The 26,448-nt window shown below is 39.7% G+C and overlaps 1 protein-coding gene and 1 non-coding gene across 2 annotated transcripts; both read right to left on the bottom strand.

The window, feature by feature from the left end:
• Positions 1 to 8,219: 8,219 nt before the first annotated feature.
• LOC104107314 (uncharacterized) lies at positions 8,220 to 9,068 on the bottom strand. Its single transcript, XM_009616078.2, has 2 exons — positions 8,661 to 9,068; positions 8,220 to 8,567 (listed from the first exon to the last, which is right to left on the bottom strand). Exons 1-2 carry the CDS (start codon positions 9,066 to 9,068, stop codon positions 8,220 to 8,222), a joined length of 756 nt encoding a protein of 251 aa, XP_009614373.2.
• Positions 9,069 to 10,614: 1,546 nt separating this feature from the next.
• TRNAV-UAC (transfer RNA valine (anticodon UAC)) lies at positions 10,615 to 10,687 on the bottom strand. Its single transcript has one exon. It is a non-coding gene; the product is annotated as a tRNA-Val (tRNA).
• Between the last annotated feature and the right edge of the window lie 15,761 nt (positions 10,688 to 26,448).

The following is a 26,448-nucleotide window of genomic DNA, read 5'->3' as shown; positions in this document are numbered from 1 at the left end:
GAGCTATTGTCGTCGCCTTGCGGAAGGCCGTTCTATCGTTGCATCTCAGTATCAGTATTACCTAAGGTTTTGAGGTTTGACATTGATTGTTATGACGATTCATGCGTTGTTATCGCACCGTATTTCTGTAATGGTAGGATGCTTGTCTATGCATCGAAGCAGTGAATGAATTGGAAGGAGGTTTACTCGGTGCATGATTCAGAGATCCAGCATTTTATTTACGGCGAAGGAAAGGCAATCAGACTATGAATGTTCAGGTTTGGGTTGACGGAATAACGAGACTTGGTATTTCGAGCATGGTGGAATTTTCATCTGTGATGTGTGGTCGTCGCCCTGGATTGAATGTGTTAAGTTCGCCGATGTTATGGTCTTCATCAATTTGCTTTCGGGGCAAGGTATTGTGAAATAGTGTCGGGGAAGCGGCTGTCAGAGATCGCAATGTGCGGTGATTCAGGACTTAATCGGTGATACGGGTGTTGAGGGCTCAAGGAAGATGATCTTCAGAAAGGTTGAAGTTGGTAGCGATCGATTGGTTCAAGTGCTACAGAGGTAGATTTTGATTTAAGGAAACAACTGGGAAGCGAAGGATGAGGAAGAACATGTGGGAGGTGTCTTGCGGTGGTTAAATTTCTAGAAGGCCAAGTGTGAGAAACAGAAGTCCGGTAGTTGCTTAAAGGAGAGGGTTTGACCAAAGTGGGAGAGTGTTTGACCAAAGTGGGAGAGTGGCAGAGTATCGGATGGGTTCTGTGGTAGGATAGCTACACGCCTTGGGAAAAGTTTAGAGGGATTTCATGGTGGACAGTGACTAGGTCTACGGACTTAATTTGGAATATTGGCTATTATACGGGGGACAGTGGATACGACGGGAAAGAGTTGCCTGATAGGAAGAATACAACATGACTATGGATGGGAATGTATTGTCGCACCTTTTAGTTGTTGTCCATGAGAAGTGAATGGACTTGTACAGCTGGTGAATGAGCACGGGCTCAGGATGGGTTACTGATTATGTAGTAAGTGTACCCAGTGCAGCGACGTTGGAAGATGTCAACATGTAATTTTTACAGGTAGGTTATCTCCCTTGAGCAGGTTAGCGGTCGCGTGGATGACGAAGCTTCTACGAAGAATTCTATTGGCTATCCAGTGAGAGGTTGAATATGAAAATGTGGCTAATGATTCATAGTGTTCATGAAATGGTTAATACGAAGATTTTGAGGCAAATTGGCAGGTTGATTTTGCAAGATCATATCAATGGGGGATATGCAATGGTAGCTTCAAGCTAAGTGGGAGATCCCTCACCGCCTACGATGGGATTGCATGATTGTATACTTATGAGATTTCTGGTTATCGGCATATTAGTGGGTTATTAAGACTAAGGAAACAGAATTCCAGCGGTAATTTGAGCAAAGGATTGAGGAATGTGTGCTATATTTGGCCTTATTGACTCATGTTCAGGCTTTGGGAAGATTTAGGATTTATGCTTCGTGTAAAGGTGATTTACAAGGAAGTGATTCAGCCGGGTGCTTCTTGAGAGGGCGTTCATGTGCTAGTGGAGCCTTGGAGTTTGATTATATTCGGGACCAAGTTAGAGTGGGTGACTCTCAACAACGGTCCTAGTGGATTCAAAAGTTAAAGTGTGGTGCCTAAGGATTTCGAGTCCTTAGTATGGTTAAGTATTGAGTTGTTGCAGTGGATTATAAAAGGGGCTTGGAGTGTTCTATGTTATCTTCGGTATGCAGTGTAGCAGTGCAAGAATGGGAGAAAATAACTTCGGAATCATAGGGAATTTATTATAATAAGTGTACCCATTGAAGATGTGAATATGCGCACAAGGAAAATATGTGATGGTTCGTGGGTTTTGAGACAACATGGTCTCGTGAAATAATGTCACTCCGGATAAGTGTGGATTTGGGTTCATGATGTTTTGAATGGAGCTATTATTATTTCTAGGGCAAGTCCCGAGTAAAGTAGAAGAAGTGGCTCAGTTGGTAATGGTTGAATTAATATGGTTATGGTAGTGATCAGTTTCTCCAGCGTGAAGTTATGCATGTGGTTTGTGGTTGTACACTTGGGCTTGAGCACCACCACAACTTGGTTGATTTGGGAGGTATTCGATTCGTATGGCTTTGTGGTGTAAAGGGATTTCCGGAAGAGTTATGGTGGTTTAGACCATGACTTGAGGTTTGTATTTTCTTCGGTTATGGGAATTCAGTCGTGTGTCGCTATGGTTCTACTGGAATGAGTTAAGCGAAAGGTTTCTATATGATGAAGTGTGTACCCTATTAGTGGTTCAAGAGTTATGATGAAATTCTTGTACATTTGTGTATTGGCATGATTAGGTGCAGGAGGTAGCATGGTAATCGGAAGTTGAGGATCAAGGTTTCCATTTTGTGTTGGCAGGAATATCACGAGCTCGGATGAGCGAGAAAAGACTCAGATGGTTAGAGTCAGCTGGTATTGTCTTTGGTGTCACCTGAGATCGATATCTTGTATGGGAGGCTTTGCGTACTGATTACGGATTCTTTATTGCTTTACAGCGTTTGTGTGGCCGGTGGCATGGATGTGCAGACTTGTTGTCTGGTGCGGAAGGTCGTGGGAGTGTGTCCCACGGGAAGATTGTATAAGTGTGACATGTAATCACTTGATTGATTGAAGATTTAAAACTAAGTGTGGAGATTTTTGGTACTATCGCTAATGTGAGAATTTATGCCTGAAGGGCGCTCGGTTCGTTTGGTTGTGGACTGTGGAAGTGTGTTCTGGATTTGATGGCTATTCTTGTGTGTCAGGGGTTATTGTGGATCCTTGAAAGGTTATTATCCCAGTGCGGTACGATCAGAATCGGCTTGAGGTCTGTGGATGGATCTAAAATATGAATGTGGGCTCTATCTCAGGCCGGATGTGTTCATCTCAACATAGCGTTCCTTATGGAGGAGTATTCGGACGTTGGATGTTATTTCATCGTCGGCTATTTCATGTAATACTATATTGTGCCGTGTGGGTTGTGAAATGACTTGATTAATTGCATATGTCTTGATGTTCTGTGTAGAAATGGTGTTATGTGAGTAGGATGGCTCTCGAGATGCAGATCATATATCGCACCTTAGTCGTGCTTGAGTTTTGTAGCGTATGGCTCTATCTGTCTCCCCAGGGATGGTATTATACACTTGGCGTGCTTGTGGTCGATAATCGGGTATTTTGTAGTTATGAGCATTTTAGCTCAGTAAAGTATTTCCTTATAGGATATATGGTAGGATCGGGGGGCACGCCACCACGGGTATCATGGTTGGATCGGGTTGCATGCCGCAACGGTATCATGTGTGGATCGGGATGCACGCCACAACAGTGTGATGTTGAGTACAGTTTCGTCTACCTATTTTTGTGTGTTTTGCTTCTCATTTTCTGAGGAAGGTTCATAACATCTTTTCGGTTGTTTAATTAGCCACGTGCGTTGAGCAGTTCTTTCCGGAGTTCATTTTTTCCTTATGTATCACATGCGAGTTTGTGGCTTGTTAGCACATGGTGGCATCATATGAGACCTTTGGTAGTATTTGTGGTGGCTTATTGCCGGAACAACTTATACTGGGTGAGATGAGATTATTGGACCTGGAATCAGTGCGATCGGATTATATGAGGCATGTTAACAAAAAAGAGCAAATATCGTCATTTGATTCATAATGGGGTAATGGTCCTTGTCAGGATGAGGGACTTAATGAATTGTCTACTCGAAAGTTGGTTATGAATTTCTACACATACTTTCTGTTGTGGCAGTATTGCGAGAGCTGAAACGGGACTTATATGCTTCATGACGTGCGTGTGGGAATCAGATTCGTGGGATTTCGACTATCCTTGTCAGATGATGTTATTATGGTCATGTGAGTTACACGGTGCATGGTATGAATTCAGTAAAGGTATGCAATCATGTATTGGTGCATCGTGTAGTGATGGATACGGTGTTTGTATGTTGGAAACAGACCTGGTAGAGGATTTCAGAAATTGGAATTTGGCTCTAAGGCTTATTTGACTAGATAAAAGGGAGGATTTTCGGGTTTGCTCGAGCTAATGTGCTCAACTGAGATGTAGTAGCACGGGTAGGTGCACGAGGTATTAAACAATGATTTTGGATAACTCTAGAGCAGTTCTTAGCACGTTCGAACCCGAACGTATGTTTAAGTGGGAGAGAATGTAATGACATGACCGTTCGTTTTGAACTCCAGCACGTCGTTCGGCATCGAAGGTAGAAGTTTGAAGCTTCAAAGTTCATTAGGTTTGAATTGGAGGGTGATTCGTAGTTTCGATGTTATTTGATGTGATTTGAAGGCTCGACTGAGTTCGTAATGTGTTTTGGGACGTGTTGGTATAATTGGTTGAGGTCCCGAGGGTGGAATCCGAATGGTAAACGGATCGGGTTGGGACTTGGAAGAAGGGCTGAGGGTTGTTGTCATCTGGTGTAACCACACCTGCGAGGTTTTGGCCGCAGGTGCGGAGGGCACAGAAGCGATATAGGAGCCGCAGAAGAGGAGCAGGTCGCGCAGGTGCGGAGTTTTGGCCGCATCTGCACAAGCGCAGAAGCGAAGGGTTGAGTGCAGTAGCGGAAGAAGGCGCAGAAGCGGAAGGGGTCTCGCACCTGCGAAGCCGCGGGTGCGGCTACTGTTTCGCAGGTGCGGAAATGGCGCTGGGAAGAATGGTTTTCAGAGCGAGATTTGGCTCTTCTTCTCTCAATTCTCACTTGGTTGGGGCGATATTGGAGAGCTCCAAAGAGAGATTTTCATCAAGAAACACAAGGTAAGTGATTCCTACTTATTATAAGTTAAATACATGGATTCTATGAGGATTTAAATGAAAATTAGTAGAAATTATGGGGGTTTTGGTAGAAAACCTAGAATTTGGTATTTTTGGATTTTGACCATGAATTTGGGCATTTAATTGGAAATAAATTATATATTTGAGTTCGTGGGGTTATGGGTAAAGTTTATCTTTGAAAGTTTTTGGAATCCGGGCATGGGAGCCCAAGGGTGGCTTTTATCGACTTTTCGAACGGAGTTGGGAATTGTTGTAAATAGGATTATAATGAGTATTTGAGTATATATTTATGGAATTTCTCAATGTTTGACTAGTTTCGGAGCGTTGGGTGTCGGTTTGAGTTGTCGGAAGGCCTTGGGAGCCGAGGAATACCGGAGCGAGGTAAATCTCCTTTCTAACCTTGTAAGAGGAAAATAACCTCATAGGTGAAATAATACGATATGTGCTTCTATTTGTGGGGGATACGTACGCACGAGGTGACGAGAGTCCGTGCGTAGCTACTATTATGCCAACTCTGGGTATTCTAGGACCTAAATCATGCTATACTAGCAATATTTGCAACCTTATTGTTAATTTAAATTGCTTAAATCATATTGAACTTGGTAAATAAATTTTTAAAAGGTTAAACATCATTTTTCTTGACCGTTAAATGAGAATTGACATTTCCTTGGATAATTGCTCCTTAAAGAATTCTTGATTGACTGTTGAATGTGTTTATCTTTTGTGCAGCGGGCCGAACGACTCGACAGATTAAATAGATGCATCTATGGTTCGCGCCGTTCGACCCTCGACAGTGCACAATTTAAATATTTATGTTGGAGCGGGTTGTATGACCTCGACATGATTTGCGCATGATTGAATTGATTGCATTGGAATTTACAATAAATGATATTGCCTCCTTGGCCTGAGATAAATTGTTAAATAATGGAAAATAAATTTGAAGATTTCTTAATTATAAAAGAACTGCTTACTTACTTCAAAATATTGTGCTTGCAACCGTTTTATATAATTCATACTTAATAATATCATTGATATCCTATTTATAGCCCATAGTAAGTGTCGAAGTCGATCCCTCGTCACTACTTCTTCGAGGTTAGGCGGGATACTTACTGGGTACGCATTGATTTACGTACTCATACTACACTTGCTGCACATTTTTTTGGAGGTACATATATGTGTTTGTGGCCTTGTGGGCGCAGAGGCGCAGTTATGGCAGAGACTTAGGTGAGCTGCATTCTATACTATGATCCGCAGCCAGCAGAGTCTTCTTCAGAGTACATATATTTTTCTGTCCAATTTGTATTCCGAACAGTTGTTGTATTTTATTTTATATTCCTAGTTAATGCTCATGCACTTGTGACAACGGGTTTTGGGATGGTTATGGGTTGTTATGTATTGAATTTGTTAAAAGTATTATTATTTACTCTGTAAATCCTCATTCTTTACTATTTAAATTCAAGAAAAATATGTTTTCAAAAGTAACAAAATGAGAACCCAATTAAGTATTTATTGTTGGCTTGCCTGACAGTGGTGTCCGGTGCCATCACGACCTTTATGGATTTTGGGTCGTGACAACATGGTATTAGAGTATCGCGCGGGTTCTAATACTAGTTATGATAACACAAAACAATTCCCTAATATATATTTTTTACTTTATGAGGTTCAGGTGTTGAATCGGTAACTATGAGTTAATCATATAGTATCTCATATGCTTTGAAGCTTCTTTTTTATACATTTTCTTGTTGCAGTTAATAACCAATGCCATTGAAATACCCGGGAGCATAGCTAGAAACTTGACTAGAATTCTACTTTTAGGTTAAATACATTATGAAGAAACGTAAATTAAATAATTGTACAAAATAAAGAGAAAATTCATAATGGAAACAAGAGCTTCTGGACATAGTTTACTTGGTTGATCACGATTTAAATTAATTATTTAATCTCATATTTGGGAAGCACTTACTTGAGTTCACCGTATATATTAATAATTGACATTTTCAACCAAATTTTGGAAAAAACGATGCTCGAGAAGCACTTCTTTGTCTAGGAAATTAAAAGAACAGGCATATTACGGCTTAAATAATAAAATTAGGAACTTGACCAATTCGAAATTTTGACTACATAAACAAAACAAAAAGAAGAAGAAAAAAAATCCCAGTTTTGTGTCATAAATAAACAAACGAAAGCTTATGCAATTCCAGCACTTCGGATTCAGACTAACAAAAAAGTGATGGTTTATGTCAAGAGATTTAAGGTGCGTTTGGTAAGAAGGAAAATGTTTTCTTGGAAAATGAATGGTTTTATCGCTTATTTTCTCTTGTTTGGTTGATGAGTGAAAATCTTTTTTCGGGAAACATTTTCTAGTGTTTGGTTAGAGAATAGAAAATAATTTTTAGGAAAATAATTTTTTATGCTACTCTCCGCCTCCCACTGTCTTAACCAGAATCTTTGTTCCATCATACATGTCCTTAATCACCCTAATATATGCAGCCATCACACCTTTTGCCTCTAGGCATCTCCATAGAATCTCTCTAGGAACCTTGTCATACGCTTTCTCCAGTTCGATAAACACCATGTGCAGATCCTTCTTCCTATCCCTGTACTGTTCTACCAACCTCCTAATAAGGTGGATAGCTTCCGTGGTAGAACACCTCGGTATGAACCCGAACTGGTTGTCTGAAATAGACATCGTCCTCCCCACCCTCACGTCTACCACCATCTCCCAAACTTTCATGGTATGACTCAGTAATTTCATACCCCTATAGTTGTTACAACTCTCGATATCACCTTAGTTCTTGTACAATGGAACCACCGTACTCTACTTGCACTCCTCTAGCATTCTCTTCGTCTTGAAAATAACATTAAACAGTCCAGTCATCCAGTCCAATCCTACTCTACCTACACACCTCCAAAATTCTACCGAAATTTCGTCTGGTCTGGTAGCTCTGCCCATACTCATCTTATGTATAGACTCCACGACCTCCCCAACCTTGATGCGCCAACAATACCTAATGTCATGGAGACTCTCGAAATGCCCCAATTTACCTAGCACAAAATCCCAATTCCCTTATTCATTTAGAAGTTTATGAAAGAGGTCCTCCCCCATCAAAACTCTACCGTCATTGTCTTTGATGCACCTCACTTGGTCCCGATCCCGAGCCTTCCTCTTTCTCGCTTTGGCCAGTCGGAATAACTTCTCCCTTCCCCTTTTGGTCCCTAGTTCCTCGTACATACGAGCAAAAGCCGCAGTCTTAGCCTCTATGACCGCCAGCTTCGCTTCTTTCCTAGCTACCTCATGCCTCTCACTATTCGCTCTCTTCTCCTCCTTGCCAGTGCTCCCTACTAACTTCAGGTACGCCATCTTCTTCGCTTTCATTTTATCTTGGACCACTTCATTCCACCACCAGTCGCCTTTATGACCACTAGAGTAGCCCGACAAGACCCCAAACACCTCTCTTGACGCCTTCCTTATACAGTCTGTCGTCGTCAACCATAGCCGATAACCTCCCTTCAAGATCTTGAGCTTTATCCTTAGTCAAGGCACCCCACCTGATCCTCGGATGTCCTCGTACAGACCTCTTCTTCCTCCTTATCATAATATCGACGTCTATCACTAAGAACCTATGTTGCGCCGCGAGGGTCTCATCCGGGATAACCTTGAAATCCTTGCACAACCCTCTATCACATCTCATGAGAAGGATATAGTCAATCTGAGTCTTCGATACCGTGCTTTGGAAAGTAACCAAATGCTCCTCCCTCTTCGAAAAACTCTAGTTCGCAATCACCAGCTCAAATGCCTTAGCGAAATCAAGCAACGAGGTACCTCCTCCGATCCGATCCCCAAAATCGAAGCTGCCATGCACCTCACTACAGCTACCCGCAGATGACCCAATATGCTCATCAAATTCCCCTCCTTCCCCTCCAATAAATAAGCTCTCGGCAGGCGGAATATTACGCACAATCTCATCCAACCCCTCCCAGAAGCTCCTTTTAACCTCACCATCCAAGCCTGTTTGCGGCGCATAAGCGTTAACGACATTTAGGATACACTCACCAACCATCAACTTAATAGTTGTTAATCTATCATTCACACACCTAACCTCCACCACAGACTCTCTAAGATCCCTATATACCAAAATACCCACTCCATTCTTGCCCTTCAGGACTCCAGAGTACCACAACTTATACTCATCCACATCCCTCGCCCTAGATCCTACCCACCTAGTCTCCTGGATACACGCTATATTTACCTTCCTCCTCTCGAGTATCATTGCCAACTCTATAGACTTACCTGCCCATGTTCTTATGTTCCTTGACCCAATCATCAGTCTATAGGCTCCCTTGTTCCCCTTACCTCCCGTCCTACCCCCACCCCTCGCCTCAACCCCTGGCCATCCCGAGGACATGACCATACTCTACCATCCTAGACTACAACCACTATACCTATAACAGACTAAGTAAGAATCACTAGCACACAATATGCGACGAACCAAACTAGAAGAAAACAAGTTGAAAATATGGGCACGCTAGTAGTATGATTAAACTAATACGACTAAAATGACAACAGTTTAGCTAACACCAAGAAGAGAACAGGAGAGCAGGAGGTACCAACTCCCGAGAATAGAACCTGTAATTGTCTTGGTGTACTCGACGATGCTGCGGCACCTGGCATGTTCGCATCCAACTTACCACTGCCCCTTGCTAACACACGCCCTGGCTGCTCTCCTATGCTTGTGCGCGCGCTTCCCGCTCGTCTCCAATACCATTGAAATTTTACCTATAAGACATGAAATACCGCGAAATAAAAATAAGGGGAAAGGGGAGGGGGTTGTTACCGCTACCACTGGTGAAGCCTCAACAGTGGCAAAAAAGGGAAAAGGAAGAGAGAAAGCAGGGAAAGGAAAGGGAAAGAAAAGGGAAAAAGGAAAAAGAAAGAGGAAACAACAGGAAGAGGGGGAGGGGGGACGAGCTTGCAAGAAGAAGAGGGAGAACAGGGGGGAGAGGGGGTCGAAGGGAACAAGAAAAGGGTAGCCGGAAATAGGTTTGACGGCGAGTCAGCGGTTGTCGGAGATGACCGCTACAGTTAGGTTTGGGGGTGGGGAGGAGAGGAGAAGGAAGAGGGGGGAGGGTGAGAGGCGAAAGAGATGAGGGAGGGATGGGGCTTACCTACTGGGGGTGGTCGTCGGCGCCGCTGTTAGTCGACGGCCGGTCGTCAGAGACCACTAGAAACATAGAGAGATGGGGTGGGGGTGGGGTCGCGTAGAGTGAGAAGGAGTGTAGAGAGATATTTTCACCTCCACTAGGAGTCATATCCTTGAATTTGGTGCTATTGAGTCAATTTCAACACTTGTGAACCTACTCTAAATTAAACACAATAAAATTCTCTAAATTAAACACAATAAAATTCTTACTTTTACCTTCATATGTTAAATGTAAAAAATAGGATAAGAACGTATTAAACCTAGTTAACTTATCTTGAGTTTTATATTGTAAGTATATATAACTTAAATTGATAACTAATATTGTGGTCAAAATTACATCTGAACTATTTTCCGTGCTTTTACTCCAACCTTTCTTTGAACTATGTTCTCTCGTCCCTGTCCCTGCAAATAACAAACCTTAAGATTTAAAACCTCAAGAGCCAACTAATTAGAATTTGAAGATTGCTTGATTGCCTACAAAATAAATCTGTATAATTAAAATTTCTAATTTCTAGACAAACACATTGATAAAAATTTTGACAGATTTTTTCTGTCCGTTCTGCATATTACTAGCATAAAATGATTCCAGCTTATTGAACAAAAAACTATAATCATTTGTTGCTGCCCAGGATCGAACTGGGGACCTTCAGTGTGTAAGACTGACGTGATAACCACTACACCACAGTAACTTAGATGTCCTTTATCATCCATCTAATGAATATATTTAATCGTTATCATTAGTAGGCATAAGCTATTAATTTGTTTTTGTACGTACGCCAATATGCTTTTCCTACTAGAACTTGTAGAACCAGGAAAATGGTACCTTCTGAGTAACCATTATTAGGTAGTTCGAATTTTAGCTTTATTTTTTTTATTCAAAGACTAGAGGTTCAAATCCATCTATAAGATTTATAGATGAAAAATTACAGCCTTAAATTAGCACGACATTTTTTTGCATTTGAAAACTGTTTAGTCTTAATATTTTGATGTTGTTCTTATTGACAACCTCATTTACTAATTGACATAATGATTTCTTGAAGTTAAAGACTCGACGATATATTATGGGTATTTTTGGTATATTATATATATTTTATTTACGTATCAAAAGCCGTTTTTATGTTTTCTTACACTTCTTGTCTTGTCAAGCACGATCAACTAGAAGGAAAGCATATGTACGTGTTTATATGAAGGAAAAGAAAGAAGAAGATACCTCCACACCTCAGTGTCTACCGAGTAACTCACATTTTTAAAGGCCCAAAATTAGATGGACAAAGAAATGTCAAAATAGCATGCAATAGCCAGTTTTAGGACTGCTAACTGATAAATAACTAACGTTTGTAAAGTCATTGAAAAATAACCACTATTAATGCAAAGGTAAAATTTGGACAAAAATACCTTAGCTGAAACACGAAAAGTTCCAGCAAAATATGTTGCATTATGGAGTTTCTGCGTATAAACTTTCAGCATATTATGTTGGAACTCCAGCACGTTATAAATTTCTAGCATATTATGCTAGAATCTCATATATATATATAAAAAATCGAACTCCAGCTTATTATGTTAGAATTTTTCCGTATTTTTAAGGTATTTTTGTTCAGATTTTATTTTTATATGAAAAAGTATTTAAAATTTCGATTACTTTTGAAACTATGGCTAATTTTTAATTACCAATTGTAAATCTGGCTATTTTTTAATTTCACCCCAAAGAAATGACATGTTTACTTTTGGTTATGAGGTCAATATTAGGCCTGGACACCATAACACCTATTTTAAGTTTGTCTAGTAGCCCACTGATCAGGCCCAGTGCTTTAAACCTTACATTAAGCAAATTCCTAAGAGGCAATTTCACTTTTAGCCACTCAGCAGAAACTTTTGACAAGTTCTAGCCCACAAATTTATTATGCAATTTGAAGCCAAAAACTAATTATAATAGATAGCTAGTAAAATAAAAATCGCAGTAGTCGCATTCTAAACCCATGTCAAGTATCTCAAGTGATTTTTTATCTTAGAAATTTTATTTACAGTAATAAAAAATATATCTTCAGTCCAAAGCAATGTAAACTATAAAACTATTTCAGTCAAATAAGTTTTCAATTACACAAACAGAACAATTCGGTCAAAAGTCTAAAAAGCTGGTGAATTCAAAAAAAAAAAAGAGAAAAAGAGAAAATTTTACTTAAAAATTGAACTCAAGAAGAAAAAATTTACACAGATAACGAGATTATATGTGTGTGAGAGAGAGAGATGTACATTTCACAATGTATACAAGATATACTTCAGATACACAAACACACTCGGATACACTCAATATACACAAATGATACACTGCCAAACTTAGTATACACTACATATATAGTTTTAACATTGAATAACAGTATCTTTACAACTTCTATATAAAATAAATATACAAGTACCATGTATATACAATTTTATATGAGTGTAGATACAATTTTTATACAAAACTACAACTTTATACAACTTTTAAGAATTAACTAAAAGAGAAAAAAGTGAAAGACTGAGACTTCATATAAAAACTTTATTACAAAAAATAAGAAAAAACCCATCTGTCTTCTCCACAACCACCAAACTTCTTCCTATTATACATAAATTATAATCCCGTTTTTATCTTTTACAAAAAAGAATTAGATTTTTAGTGATCCAATCTAGAAAAATATAATATTACATAAATAAAAATATCCATGATATAAGAAGAAGTGGAAGAAAGTGATGTATATATTGTAACGTACTATACATATTATACACTAGTATAGTGTATATAGACACTTTTTTATACATTATTGAACAATATATATATTTTTTATACACTTAAAATATACAATACGCTTGGAATACACTAAGAATACATTATCAAACTCGAAAAATACTGTATATAAAACTTTTAACTGTAAATATACATCTTCTATACACATATAACAGTTTATATACAATTTGTATATAAAACTACACTTGCACAATATGTATCAATCATGTATAAATTATGTATATAATTTGTATATACTATATATAACTATTATATAGTATATATACATATTTTGTAGTATATATACACTATATAATCATGTATAAAAAAATTCAATAGACTCTTTGGATATACAAACACGTTTGAAATACACTCAATATACATAAAGTATATTGCCAAACTTAGGATACAATGTAATACATATAACTTTTATATAAAACTATAATACAAATTATTGTATATATGTACAACTCTATATATATATATAGGTAATTTTGTATATATATACAAAATTACATATAAGTATCATCCAACTATCCCATTAAATCCAGACCCACTATCGGGGTATTATCACTTTTACCCCACGCCAAAAACTAATTACATCTGGTAGTCGAAAAAGTGTATAAAACTATATAATATTTGTATATAACATACAAAATGTATATATATACAAAAATATATAATTTTTCTATATGTTTTTGGCTATTATTCTTACAGTAGCTATACAATATCATTTTTCCCCATCGGATACTTACTGTAAACGATTTTCACTCACAAAACACTATTATGACCCGAAGAAGAAGAAGAAGAAGAAGAAGAAGAAGAAGAAGCTTAACTAGAAAACTCCCGCGACTTTTCCTGCCACTCTTGTATCATGCATCGTAATTGAGTAAAGCTTTTACTCTTTTTAGTAGTTTTCATATTTTGAGTTATTTGAACATAGATTTTATCATTTTAATTAGCAATATGAGTTTAATTCTCATTTCTTCTTCTTTTTCTTCCATTTCAAGCATGAGTAGCTAGATTTTCACTAGGATTGTGACCCAACCCTAGTGTGTAAACTTAACGGGTGTTTAATATAATGCTTGTTTATGGTTGGGTGTTTATTATTTAGCCTTGTTTTTGCTTTTATTTGTGGAATTAATGATTGCAAACATTAGTTCATGCCTATTTGACTTGGTCTCTACTTGAGAAAGAGAGATTTAGTCTAGGAAAACTTGGCTAACAAGAAATTGGGTCAATCGAGAGATTGACAATCCCAATTAAAGAGTTGAACCTAGAGATAGTAACAACCCGACTTGAGCTTTTTATCAACCATTTTGTTCAATACCCATTTGGATTTGAAAAAGCCAGATTGGGCAAAACCACTCTTTGACCTAGGGGTATTGAGTGGGTAATTTAGTGTTGATAGCTATAATACACCTCGAACAAAAAAACAAGCTTTAAAGCTTATATCCCATTAGGCAAACACCTAGGTGAAGTCACAGCCCTAGGCTTTTTTATAACATTTGAAAAACAACAAAAATAATTTCCTAGTTTTATTTCTTAAATTGCAATCGCAGTTTAATTTAGACTTTAAAATAATCGAATTTTGTGGAAGTACAAATTTAGATATACAAACTCACGCGTTATGATATATACTACTGACTCCCATACATATAGCTCCATGCGGAATTCGACCCCGACTCTTGTTGGGCATTATTATTGCATCGACCGTTTTTATAACCTCGAATTGAGGTGTGAACTTGGACGAGATCAGTTGCCCTAGAGGGGGAGGTCGATCAAGTGGCGGTCAGGCCCGATTCTATGTTATTCCTGCCAGGCCAGATGTCTTGCTTCAGATGCAGTAATTACAGGTATTATCTCAGTATGCCACATGGAAGCTTCTATATTATTTGACCATGGTTCCACATATTCGTATGTATTATCATATTTTGTTCGTTATCTGGATATGCCCTGTGAGTCCTTAGTTTCACATGTTCGTGTATCTACGTCGGTGGGCAATACTATTATTGTGGACCGTGTGTATCGGTCATGTGTGATAACAATTGGGGGACTGGAGACTAGAGTTGATCTCTTATTGCTTAGTATGGTTGATTTCGATATAATCTTGGGTATGGATTGGTTGTCTCTATGTCATGCTATTCTGGACTGTCACGCAAAAACTGTGACGTTGGCGATACAGGGATTTCCGAAGGTCGAGTGGAGAGGTTTGCTAGATTATGTTCCCAGCAGGGTAATTTCTTACTTGAAGGCCCAACGAGTAGTGCGAGACTTTTCGGATGTATTTCTTGCAGACCTGCCGGGTATGCCACCCGATATGGATATTGATTTTGGTATTTGCTTATTGCTAGACACTCGACCCATTTCTATTCCTCCGTATCGTATGGCACCAGCTGAATTGAAAGAATTGAAAGAGCAACTTCAGGAACTTCTTGATAAGGGGTTTATTAGGCCTAGTGTGTTTCCTTGGGGTGCACCAGTTCTGTTTATGAAAAAGAAAGATGGTACTATGCGGATGTGCATCGACTACAGGCAGTTGAACAAAGTTACAAACAAGAACAACTATCTTTTGCCACGTATTGATGATTTATTTGACCAGCTTCAGGGAGCGAGGGTGTTCTCCAAGATTGATTTGAGGTCTGGGTATCACCAATTGAAAATTCGAGATTCGGATATTCTAAAGACGGTATTCAGAACCCGTTATGGTCATTATGAATTTCTCGTGATATCTTTTGGGCTGACCAATACCCCAACAACGTTCATGCACTTGATGAACAGTATATTCCAACCATATCTTGATTCATTCGTTGTAGTATTTATTGATGATATCCTGGTGTACTCATGTAGCCAGGAGGAACATGCACAACATTTGAGTATTGTACTACAGAGGCTGAGAGAGAAGAAACTTTATGCCAAATTTTCTAAGTGTGAGTTCTAGCTTAGTTCGGTGGTATTCTTGGTACACATAGTGTCTAGTGAGGGAATTAAGGTGGATCCGAAGAAGATAGAGGTAATTCAGAGTTGGCCCAGGCCATCTTCAGCTACTGAGATTCAGAGTTTTCTCGGCTTGGCCGGGTATTATCGTCGCTTTGTGGAGGGCTTCTTGTATATTGCGGTGCCTATGACTAAATTGACCCAGAAAGGTTCTCCATTCAGGTGGTCGGATGAATGTAAAGAAAGCTTTCAGAAGCTCAAGAGTGCCTTGACCACAACTCCAGTTCTAGTTTTTCCTTCATCGTTGGGTTCTTATATTGTATATTGTGATACTTCTCGGATCAGTATTGGGTGTGTCTTAATGTAGGAGGGTTAAGTGATTGCTTATGCTTCGCGCTAGTTGAAGCCACATGAAAAGAACTACCCTGTTCATGATTTAGAATTGGCAGCCATCGTTCATGCATTGGAAATTTGGTGGCACTATATCTATGGTGTGTATTGTGAGGTATTTATATATCATCGGAGTCTTCAACACTTATTCGAATAGAAGGATTTAAATTTGAGGCAGCGAACATGGTTGGAACTGCTAAAGGACTATGATATTACCATTTTGTATTATTCTGGGAAGGCCAATGTGGTGGCCGATGACTTGAGTAGAAAGGCGGTGAGTATGGGTAGCCTTGCATTCATTCGTGTTGGTGAGAGGCCTCTTGCAGTTGATGTTCAGGCCTTGGCCAATTAGTTTGTTAGGTTAGATGTATCGAAGCCCAGTCGGGTTCTAGCTTGTGAGGTTTCTCGGTCTTCCTTATATGACTGCATTAGAGAGCGCCAGTATGATGACCCCATTTGCTTATCCTGAAGGACACAGTTCAGCAAGACGATGCCAAAGATGTTACTATTGGATATGATGGGATGTTGAGAATGCAGGGTCAGATTTGTGTGCCAAATATAGATAGGCTGTGTGAATTGATTCTTGAAGAAGCCCATAGTTCGTGGTATTCCATTCATCCGGGTGCCGCTAAGATGTATCGGGACTTGAGGCATCACTATTGGTAGAGAAGAATGAAGAAAGATATAGTGGGGTTTGTAGCTCGGTGTTTAAATTGTCAGCATGTGAAGTACGAGCATCAGAGACCAGGCGGATTGCTTCAGAGACTTGAAATTCCGGAATGGAAATGGGAGCGTATTACCATAGACTTCGTAGTTGGCACCCACGGACTTCGAGGAAGTTTGATGCTATTTGGGTGATTGTGGATCGATTAACCAAGTCTGCGTATTTTATTCCAGTCGGTACTACTTATTCTTCGGAGCGGTTGACCGAGATTTATATCCGCTAGATTTTTCGTCTACACGGTGTGCCAGTGTCCATCATTTCAGATCGGGGCACATAATTTTCATCACAGTTTTGGAGAACAGTATAGCGAGAATTAGGCACGCAGGTTCAGTTGAGTACAACATTTCACCCTTAGACGGACGGACAGTCTGAGCGCACTATTTAGATATTGGAAGATATGCTACGTGCTTGTGTTATAGATTTCGAGGTTTCTTGGGATCCGTTTTTGCTTCTTGTAGAGTTTACTTACAATAACAGCTACCAATCGAGCATTCAGATGGCTCCGTATGAGGCTTTGTATGGGAGACAATGTCGATCTCGGTGGGTTGGTTTGAGTCGGGTGAAGCTAGGCTATTGGGTACTGATTTAGTTCAGGATGCTTTGGAAAAGGTTAAATTGATTCAGGATCGACTTAGCATGGCGCAATCTAGACAGAAGAGTTATGTCGACTGGAAGGTTCGTGATGTTGCTTACATGGTAAGATAGAAGGTACTACTCCGAGTTTCGCCTATGAACGGTGTTATGAGGTTCAGAAAGAAGGGCAAGTTGAGTTCTAGGTATATTGGTCCTTTTGAGATACTTAAAAAGATTGGAGAGGTGGCTTATGAACTTGCATTGCCTCCTAGTCTATCGAGTGTTCATCCAATGTTTCATGTATCTATGCTCCGGAAATATGTCGTAGATCCGTCTCATGTTTTGGATTTCAGTACGGTTCAGTTGGATGGTAATTTGACTTATGACGTGGAGTCGGTGGCCATTTTGGACCGGCAGGTTTGAAAGTTAAGATCAAAGGGCATAGCTTTAGTGAAAGTGCAGTGAAGAGGCCAGCCAGTCGGAGAAGCTACCTGGGAGACTGAGCGGGAGATGCGGAGCAAATATCACACCTATTTGAGACTCCAATTATTATTCTAAACCCATTCAAGGACGAACGTTTATTTAAGAGGGGGAGAATGTAACGACCCAGCCGGTCATTTTGAGTATTACAACCTCGTTTCCCCATTTACTGAATATTTTATGCTCAATTGCGATTATGTGATTTGTCGGGAAAGTTTCGGAATGAATTGGAATACTTAGTTCCAAGATTTAAAGCTTAAGTTAAAATAGTTGATCGGATGTTGACTATGTGTAAACTACCCCGCGGAATAGAGTTTCAATGATTTCAATAGCCCCGTATGGTGATTTTGGACTTAGGAGTGTGTCCGAAAAATTATTTGGAAGTCCGTAGTTAAATTAGGCTTGAAATGGTGAAAATGGAAAATTGAAAGATTGAAAGTTTGACCGGGAGTTGACTTTTTGATATCGTGGTCGGAATCTGATTCTAGAAATTGGAATAGGTCGGTCATGTTATTTATGACTTGTGTACAAAATTTGAGGTCAATAGGACTTGATTTGATAGGTTTTGGCATCGAATATAGAAGTTAAAATTTATGGTTTATTGAGGTTGTCCTCTTGCCTAGTATTAAGATAGGCGCCATCACGACAGGTGTGATTTTGGGTCGTGACATATATCTGCTGAGTTTTGATCTTCCTGCAATGCCAGGACCAAATGCTCAAGATTCTAACGAAATTAAGGCGGCACGCAAAAAACGTGAAGATGATGAGGTGCGTTGTAGAGGTTTTATTTTAAACTCACTTTCTGATTATTTATATGATTTTTTCCGTCCTTACAAATCACCACAAGAAATTTGGAAAGCCTTGGAACAGAAATATACTTCTGTGAAACAAGGAACGGACAGATTCCTTGGAATGAAATTTTCTGAATTTCAAATGGTAGATGGGAAATCAATCATGAAACATATTGATGAATTGCTTGTCTTGATATCTAGACTCAAAGATTTTAAAGTCGATGTTTCTGAATCTCTTCAAGTGGGTGTTGTACTTGCAAAATTATCAGCCACTTGGAATGACTATAGTAAGAAATTATTACATTCTTCCGAAGACTTTAATGTGGACCAGTTGACAAAGCATATTCGGATTGAAAAAGAGTCAAGAAAATGTGAAAATAAATATGATGCGGAAACTAGTTCAAAGGTGAATTATGTTGAGTCTAGTAAGGCAAACAATTCTAGAAAATCTGGAAATAAGACTGGAAAGAAGAGAAAGTTTAAGGCTGATCCAAAGGAAAATTCTTCTAACATTAAGAAAGGTTCGTGTTATATTTGCAGAAAAATAGGCCATTTTAAGAGAGATTGCAGATTTCGTAAGAGACGGAAAAATGAAGAAAATGTTGGACAGAAGAGGGTAAATAATGTTGAACAACAACAAGCTTCTTCTTCGGATACTGTTGCTATGATTTCTGCCTTTACCAACTTGAATCTGAGTATGGTGACCGAATGCAACATGGCAGCAACTATGATATATGCAGATTGGTGGTATGATTCCGGTGCTACAGTTCATGTATGCAATGACAAGAGTTTCTTCAAACATTATGAAGTTGCAACAAGTGATGAAAATATTTTAATGGGAAATTGTCACGACCCAAAATCTATTAAAGGTCGTAATGGCGCCGGACACCGCTGTTAGACAAGCCAACAATAAATACTCAATTTGGTTCTCATTTTAATATTTTGAAATCATATTTTTCCTTCTATTAAATAGTAGAAGATGGAATTTACAGAGTAAATGATAATATTTTTAACAAATTTCAATACAAAAAACCCATAGTCACCCCAAAACCCGGTGTCACAAGTGCATGAGCATCAACTATGAATGTAAAATAAAATACAGCATCTGTTCGGATTATAAATTTGGACAGGAGATATATAAATACTCCGAAGGAGACTCTGCCGGCTGCGAGTCGTAATGTGGAATGCAACTCACGTATGTCCCCGTATGCATACACGCCTCTGCTCTCACAAGGCCACTAGTCACATATGTACCTACACAAAAATGTGCAGCAAGTATAGCATGAGTATGTAATCAACGTGTACCCAGTAAGTATCTAGCCTAACCCCGGAGAAGTAGTGACGAGGGGTCGACATAGACACTCACTAGTGGTCCAATAATATCAAGTACAGTAAAGAGATAAGTAAATATAAGGCAGAGTAAATAAATAAGGTAAACAAGTAATAAATAACGTGGTACAAATTCTCCCTCTTTACGAGGAATTCAAGCTCTCCATTAGAAATTTCCTCTTTAACCAGATCATATATATATATATATATATATATATATATATATATATATATATATATATATATATATATATGTATATGGTGGATCTCATCAGATAGATCGTCATAACTCAAATAAGGAAAACTCACAGATACACTGGCTTTTTGCCAAATATTACGCACGAATCCATGAGGATATGATATAGGAAATGTCGAGGCGTACGACCCGATCCAACATAAATATTTAAACTGTGCACATCCGATGGTCGAATGGCCCGAACCATAGATACATCTATTAAACTGTCGAAACGAACGACCCGCTCCCATCAGAGTGTGGTACATAAATCTTGCCGAGGCGAACGACCTGATCCCATAAGAGTGAAATACAAATTCATGCCGACGCGAACTGCCTGATCCCATAAGAGTAAGAAGCTTTGACGGGTCCTTGACCCCACTCACGAATAAACGTATGAGTTGTAATTTCTTTAACAAAAATCTTTCAATGAAGTATATATATTACGGAAACATGCCGTAAGAGGAGTAGAATTATTCGGTGACTAATCATTAACTCGTGAAGTCTCTACAATAACAAGTCTGGTCTTAAGTAGTAGTGTAAAACAGATGAATATAATAGGCGAGAGACTGCTTAAATAATACAGCTATAGCATGATGTGAACCTAAGCCTACCTGGACAATAACATGAATGTAGCTACGTACGGGCTCTCGTCACCTCGCGCGTACGTAGCCTCCCAAAACAAGTAGCACACATCAATGTACAACACCTAGCGGTAATTTTCCCCTCACAGAGTTAGACAGGAGACTTACCTCGCTCCGAAATTCTATAACCGGCTCAAAAGCCCTCTAACACCTCAAACTGATACCCGTCACTCCAAAACTAGTCAATTAAGATGCAACCCAATCAAAAGGTACTCTAATACTCATAATTAATCAATTTATAACAATTTCTAACTCCGCTCGAAAAATCGATAAAGCAACCCTCGGGCTCACGTGCCCAGATTCCAAAACGTTTTGAAGACAAACACTACCCATAGCACTACGAACTCAAATATATAATTTATTCTAAATTTCATGCCCAAATTCGTGATCAAAATCCAAGAATACCAATTTCTAGGTTTTTCTTCAAAATCCAAAATTTCTACAAATTTTCATGCTTGAATCCATGCATAAATCTTGTATTTAACTTACAATATGCGAGAATCACTTACCTTGACATAGATGATGAAAATCCCTCCTTGAAGCTCTCCAAAATTGCCCCAACCAAGTGAAAACTAAGAGAAGAAGAGTCAAATCCCGCTCTTAAAACGATTCTGCCCAGCTATTTTCCTCACCTGCGATGCCCTGGCCACATCTGCGGTCCCGCACCTGCGAAAAAATCTTCGCAGGTGCGCATTTCCCTTACCTGGCCAAGCTCTGCATCTGCGGACAAAAAGGACCGCTTCTGCGAGCCCATCCGCTCCTGCGACTACTGCTCTCGCACCTACGGTCACGCAGGTGCGCCAAAACTTCTGCACCTGCGGGCACTACCCAACTCGCCCAAAACCGCTTCTGCGACCCTCCTGACCGCTTCAGCAGCTCCGCACCTGCGGCCAAAACCTTGCAGGTGTGGTTACACCAGATACCAGCTGCCTTAGCATTTTCCTTAGTCCAAAAATCGGTCCGTTAAGCATCCTAAACTCACCCGAGGCCCCCAGAACCCCTTCCAATCACACCAACCAGTCCAATAACATAACATGGACCTACTCGAGGCCTCAAATCACATCAAACAACATCGAAATCATGAATCCCACCCCAATTCAAGCTTAATGAACTTTAGAACTTCAAACTTCTATATTCTATGTTGAAACCTATCAAATCCAGTCTGATTGACCTCAAATTTTGCATACAAGTCACATTCGACATTACGGATCTACTTCAACTTCCGAAATCGGAATTCGACCCCGATATCAAAAAGTCCACTCCCGGTCAAACTTCTTAAAATTATCCAAATTTCCAACTTTCGCCTAAATGACCCCAAAATGACCTATGGACCTCCAAATCCACTTTCGGACGCGCTCTTAAGACTGGAATCATCATACAGAGCTATTTCCAGACTCGGGATCCCAAACGGACGTCGACATCTTTGAAATGCACTTCAACTCAAATTTATGAAATTCTTCCAAAATGCCAACTTCCATAATAGGCACTGAAACGCTCCCGAGCCATCCAAGACACTCTCCGGACATACGCCCAAGTCCAAAATCATCATATAAAACCTGTTGGAACCTTCAAATCCTGATTCCGAGGTCGTTTGCTCAAAAATCAACCCTGAGCCAACTCCTCCAACTTAAAGATTCTGAAATTAGAATGTTCTCTCCAAATCAACTCCGAACTTCCTGAATTTCAATTTCGACCACACGTACAAGTCATGATACCCGAAGTGAAGCTACTCAAGGCCTCAAACCGCTGAATGACGTGCTAGATCTCAAAACGACCGATCTAGTCGTTACATTTTCTCCCACTTAAACATACGTCCGTCCTCGAACGTGCTAATAACTGCTATGGAGTTGTCTGAAATCACTGTTTAACACCTCGTTCACCTACCCATGCTACCACAACCCAGCTGAGCATATTAGCTCGAGCAAATCTGAAGATCCTCCCCTTTATTTAGGCAAATAAGCCTTAGAGCAAAATTCCATTAGCTGAAATTCTCTACCAGGTCTGTTTCCAACATACGAATACCGTATTCATCATTACATGATGTACCAACACATGATTGTATACCCTTACTGAATTCTTACCATGAACCGCGTAACTCATTTGCCTAAGGCAATCTTTCCAAGGCACAACAACTAAAATTTCCACTGACCCGAAAACCGTGGTGTACCTCATGACCAACTAAGCCTTGCTTTAACCCTCGCAATACTGCCACGACAGAGAATATGTGTAGAACTCATAACCACCTACCGAATCACAATTTATGGAGTCTCTTCTCCCGACAAGAACCATTACCTCATTCTGGACTGAATAACAATATTTACTCTTTAATATGCTTCATATAAATCTGATCGCACTGATCCTAGGTCCAATATTCTCGTCTCACCCATTACAAGCTGCTCAGGCAGTAAGCCACCTCAGACACTGCCAAAAGTCTCATATGATGCCACAATGTGCCAACAAGCTACAAACTCAAAGGTGATACATAAGGAAACAAACTCTGGAAAGATCTACTCAACCCACGTAACAAATTTAAACAATCAAAAAGATGTTATGGACCTTCCTCAGTAAACGAGAAGCAAAATAGATAATGATAGATATGGGAAACTGTACTCAATATCACATTGTTACAGCGTGCAACCTGATCCTCACATGATACCGTTGCGGCGTGCAACCCGATCCAACCATGATACCCGTGGAGGCGTGCCACCCGATCCAAACAACATAATAATCTAAAGAAAACACAAATCGAGTCATAACGCTTATACTCACCAAATGCCCGAATATCAACCATAAGCACGCCAAGTGCATAATACAAATCCTGGGGAGACGGGTAGTGTCACGCGCTACAAAACTCAAGAACAACTAAGGTGTGATATATGATCTGCATATCGAGAGCCATCCTGCTCACATAATACCACAAACCATACGGGGCCTCAATACGAGTGCGAATAATCAAACCACCTCACAACCCACCTAGTATAATATAGATTACACGGAATAGCTGACGACAGAAATAACATCCAAGGCCCGAAATCCCTTCCAAAAACAACGCTATGCTGAGATGAGCACACCCGGCCTGATATACAGCCCACATTCACATTTAGATCCATCCACGGACTTCAAACCGATTCCGATCATACCATGCTTGGCTAAATAGCCCCTCAAGGGCCCACAATGACATATTCACGACACATAAGAGCAGCCGTCAAATCCAGAACAAACTTTCGCATTCCACAACCAAATGAACCGAGCGCCCTTTAGGCATAAATTCTCATATTAGCGATAGTACCACAATATCCATACTTGGTTTTAAATCTTTAACCAATCAAGTGACTACAGGTCACACTTATACAATCATCCCGTGGGATACACTCCCACGACCTTCTGCACCAGGTAACAAATCTGCACATCCATACCACCGGTCACACTAATGATGTAAAGCAAATCAAGAAGCTGCAAATCAGTATACAAAGCCTCTTACACAGGACACCAATCTCAAGTGACGCTAAGGACAATACCAGCTTACTCTAAACATCTGAATTCTTCCCTGCTTATCCGAGCTCGTGACATTCTTGTCAACACCGAACCGCAACCTTGATCCTCAGCTTCCAATTTCCCCTGCCACTCACTGCACCTAACATGCCAATACGTGAGAGTACCAGAATTCCATAATAACCCCTGACCCACTAATAGGATAAATACTTCATCATATAGAAACCTTTTACTTAACTCATTTCAGGAGAACCAATGCAACATGTGATTGAATTCATATAACTATAGAAAATACAAACCTCAAGTAGTGGTCTAAACCACCATGACTCTTTCGGGATCCATCTACATATAACATGCCATAATACTCGAATGCCTCCGAATAAAATCAATTAAGGCAGCCGTCAAGCCTCGCACGTACCGCCACAAATCACATATACACGAAACACACTGAAGGAAATGATCATTGCCACCATCATGCCAATACAACTATTGCTAACCGATCCGACTTTTTCAAATTTAATCTGGACTTGCCTTAGGAATAATAATAGTTCCATTCAAAACATCATGAACCCAAATCCGTACTCATCCTGAGTGACCTTATGTCACGAGAATACGTTGTCTCCAAAACCCACGAACCATCCCATACCCTCCTTATGCGCATATCAATTGGTATACCCATTCTAAAAATCCCTCTATGGATCTGAAGTTATGTTCTCCCATTCCTAAAATGTTGCACCGCAGACTGTAGACAACATAGAACATTTCAAGTCCCCTTTTCCATAATCCGTTCCCAAAAGTCGATACTTAACCATACCACGGACTCGAAATCCTTAGGCACCGTACCTTAAATTTTGAACCTACTAGGACTATCAATATACAATACCTAAGGGTAATTTCCCCCTCACAGAGTTAGACAGGTGACATACCTCACTCCGAAATTCCATAACCGCCTCCAAAGCCCTCTAATACCTCAAACTGATGCCCGTCGCTCCTAAACTAGTCAATTAAGATGCAACCCAATCAAAATATACTCTAATATTCATAATTAATCAATTTATAATAATTTTCAACTCCGTTCAAAAATCGATAAAGCAACCCTCAGGCCCACGTGCCCGGATTCCGAAACTTTTTGAAGACTGATAAGTAGGGATTTTGACCTATTAAGCTCTCTTTTACTTGCGTTTTAGCTCAAAAATGCTTAAAGGTATTTCCGGGAACTAATAAAATATTATTTTGTGCAGGATTATTGGGAGACGAGCCAAAGAAGTCAAAATCTACTCATAAATGAGTCAAAAATAGACAAGGACCAAAACAAGGCAAAAAGTCCCACAATGCGGACCGTACAATACGCTGTGCGGCCCGATGTCAGATGTTCCTCAGAGTATGTGGTCCGCACAATTATTGTGCGTCCGTAGAAGAGGAGATTCAGAGAGTTAGTTTTTGGACAGGCTGAAGATATGCGAACCGCACCATAATTGTGCGACCACAAGATGACAAGTGCGGCCGCACTCATAATTGTGTGGTCTACAGAAGAGAAAAATCAGAGAGCCATGTTCCAGTCCAAGTTCAAGTGTGCAGCCGCACTCAGAATTATGCGGTCCGCACAATCAAATAAAGTGCGGTCGCATCCCATTTTTATGCGACCACAGAAGACCCAGTTGACCTGTCAAGCTCAGAGTGCGGACCGCACACAGAATTGTGCGGCCGCATAACCTTCGCAGGGGCATGTTTGTCAGATATTTTTAACTTAGTATAAATAGAACTTTTTTGTCATTTTTAGGGTATGTTTTGTTTTGGGAGAGCACCTGAGCCGTTTTTTCTGTTTTGAGTAATATTGTACTAGATTAGCTTCTAAACATTAGATTTTCTTTCCCTAATCAATTATTATGCATTCTATCTTAATTTCTTCTTGTATTTCTTCATTTTTCATGAGTAGATAAATTTCTAGCTAGGGTTGTGGCCCAACCCTAGTGTGGGTACTTAATGGGTGTTTGATTTAGGACTTGTTTGTGATTGGATTACTGATATTTAGCCTAGTTCTTGCTTGAATTCAAGAATTAATGGTTGCAAACATTGATTCATGCCTAATTGACTTAG

The sequence above is a fragment of the Nicotiana tomentosiformis genome, chromosome 11 (assembly GCF_000390325.3).
Source record: "Nicotiana tomentosiformis chromosome 11, ASM39032v3, whole genome shotgun sequence".
Taxonomy (NCBI): domain Eukaryota; kingdom Viridiplantae; phylum Streptophyta; class Magnoliopsida; order Solanales; family Solanaceae; genus Nicotiana; species Nicotiana tomentosiformis.
Note: the sequence above shows the minus strand (reverse complement) of the source record. Positions and strands in the feature narration are given on the sequence as shown.

Coding starts and splice junctions, on each gene's coding strand:
- LOC104107314 (XM_009616078.2), bottom strand. CDS start 9,068: ATGATACTCGAGAGGAGGAAGGTAAATATAGCGTGTATCCAGGAGACT. Junction 8,568..8,660: donor CTGCGGGTAGCTGTAGTGAG/GTGCATGGCAGC, acceptor ATTGCGAACTAG/AGTTTTTCGAAGAGGGAGGA.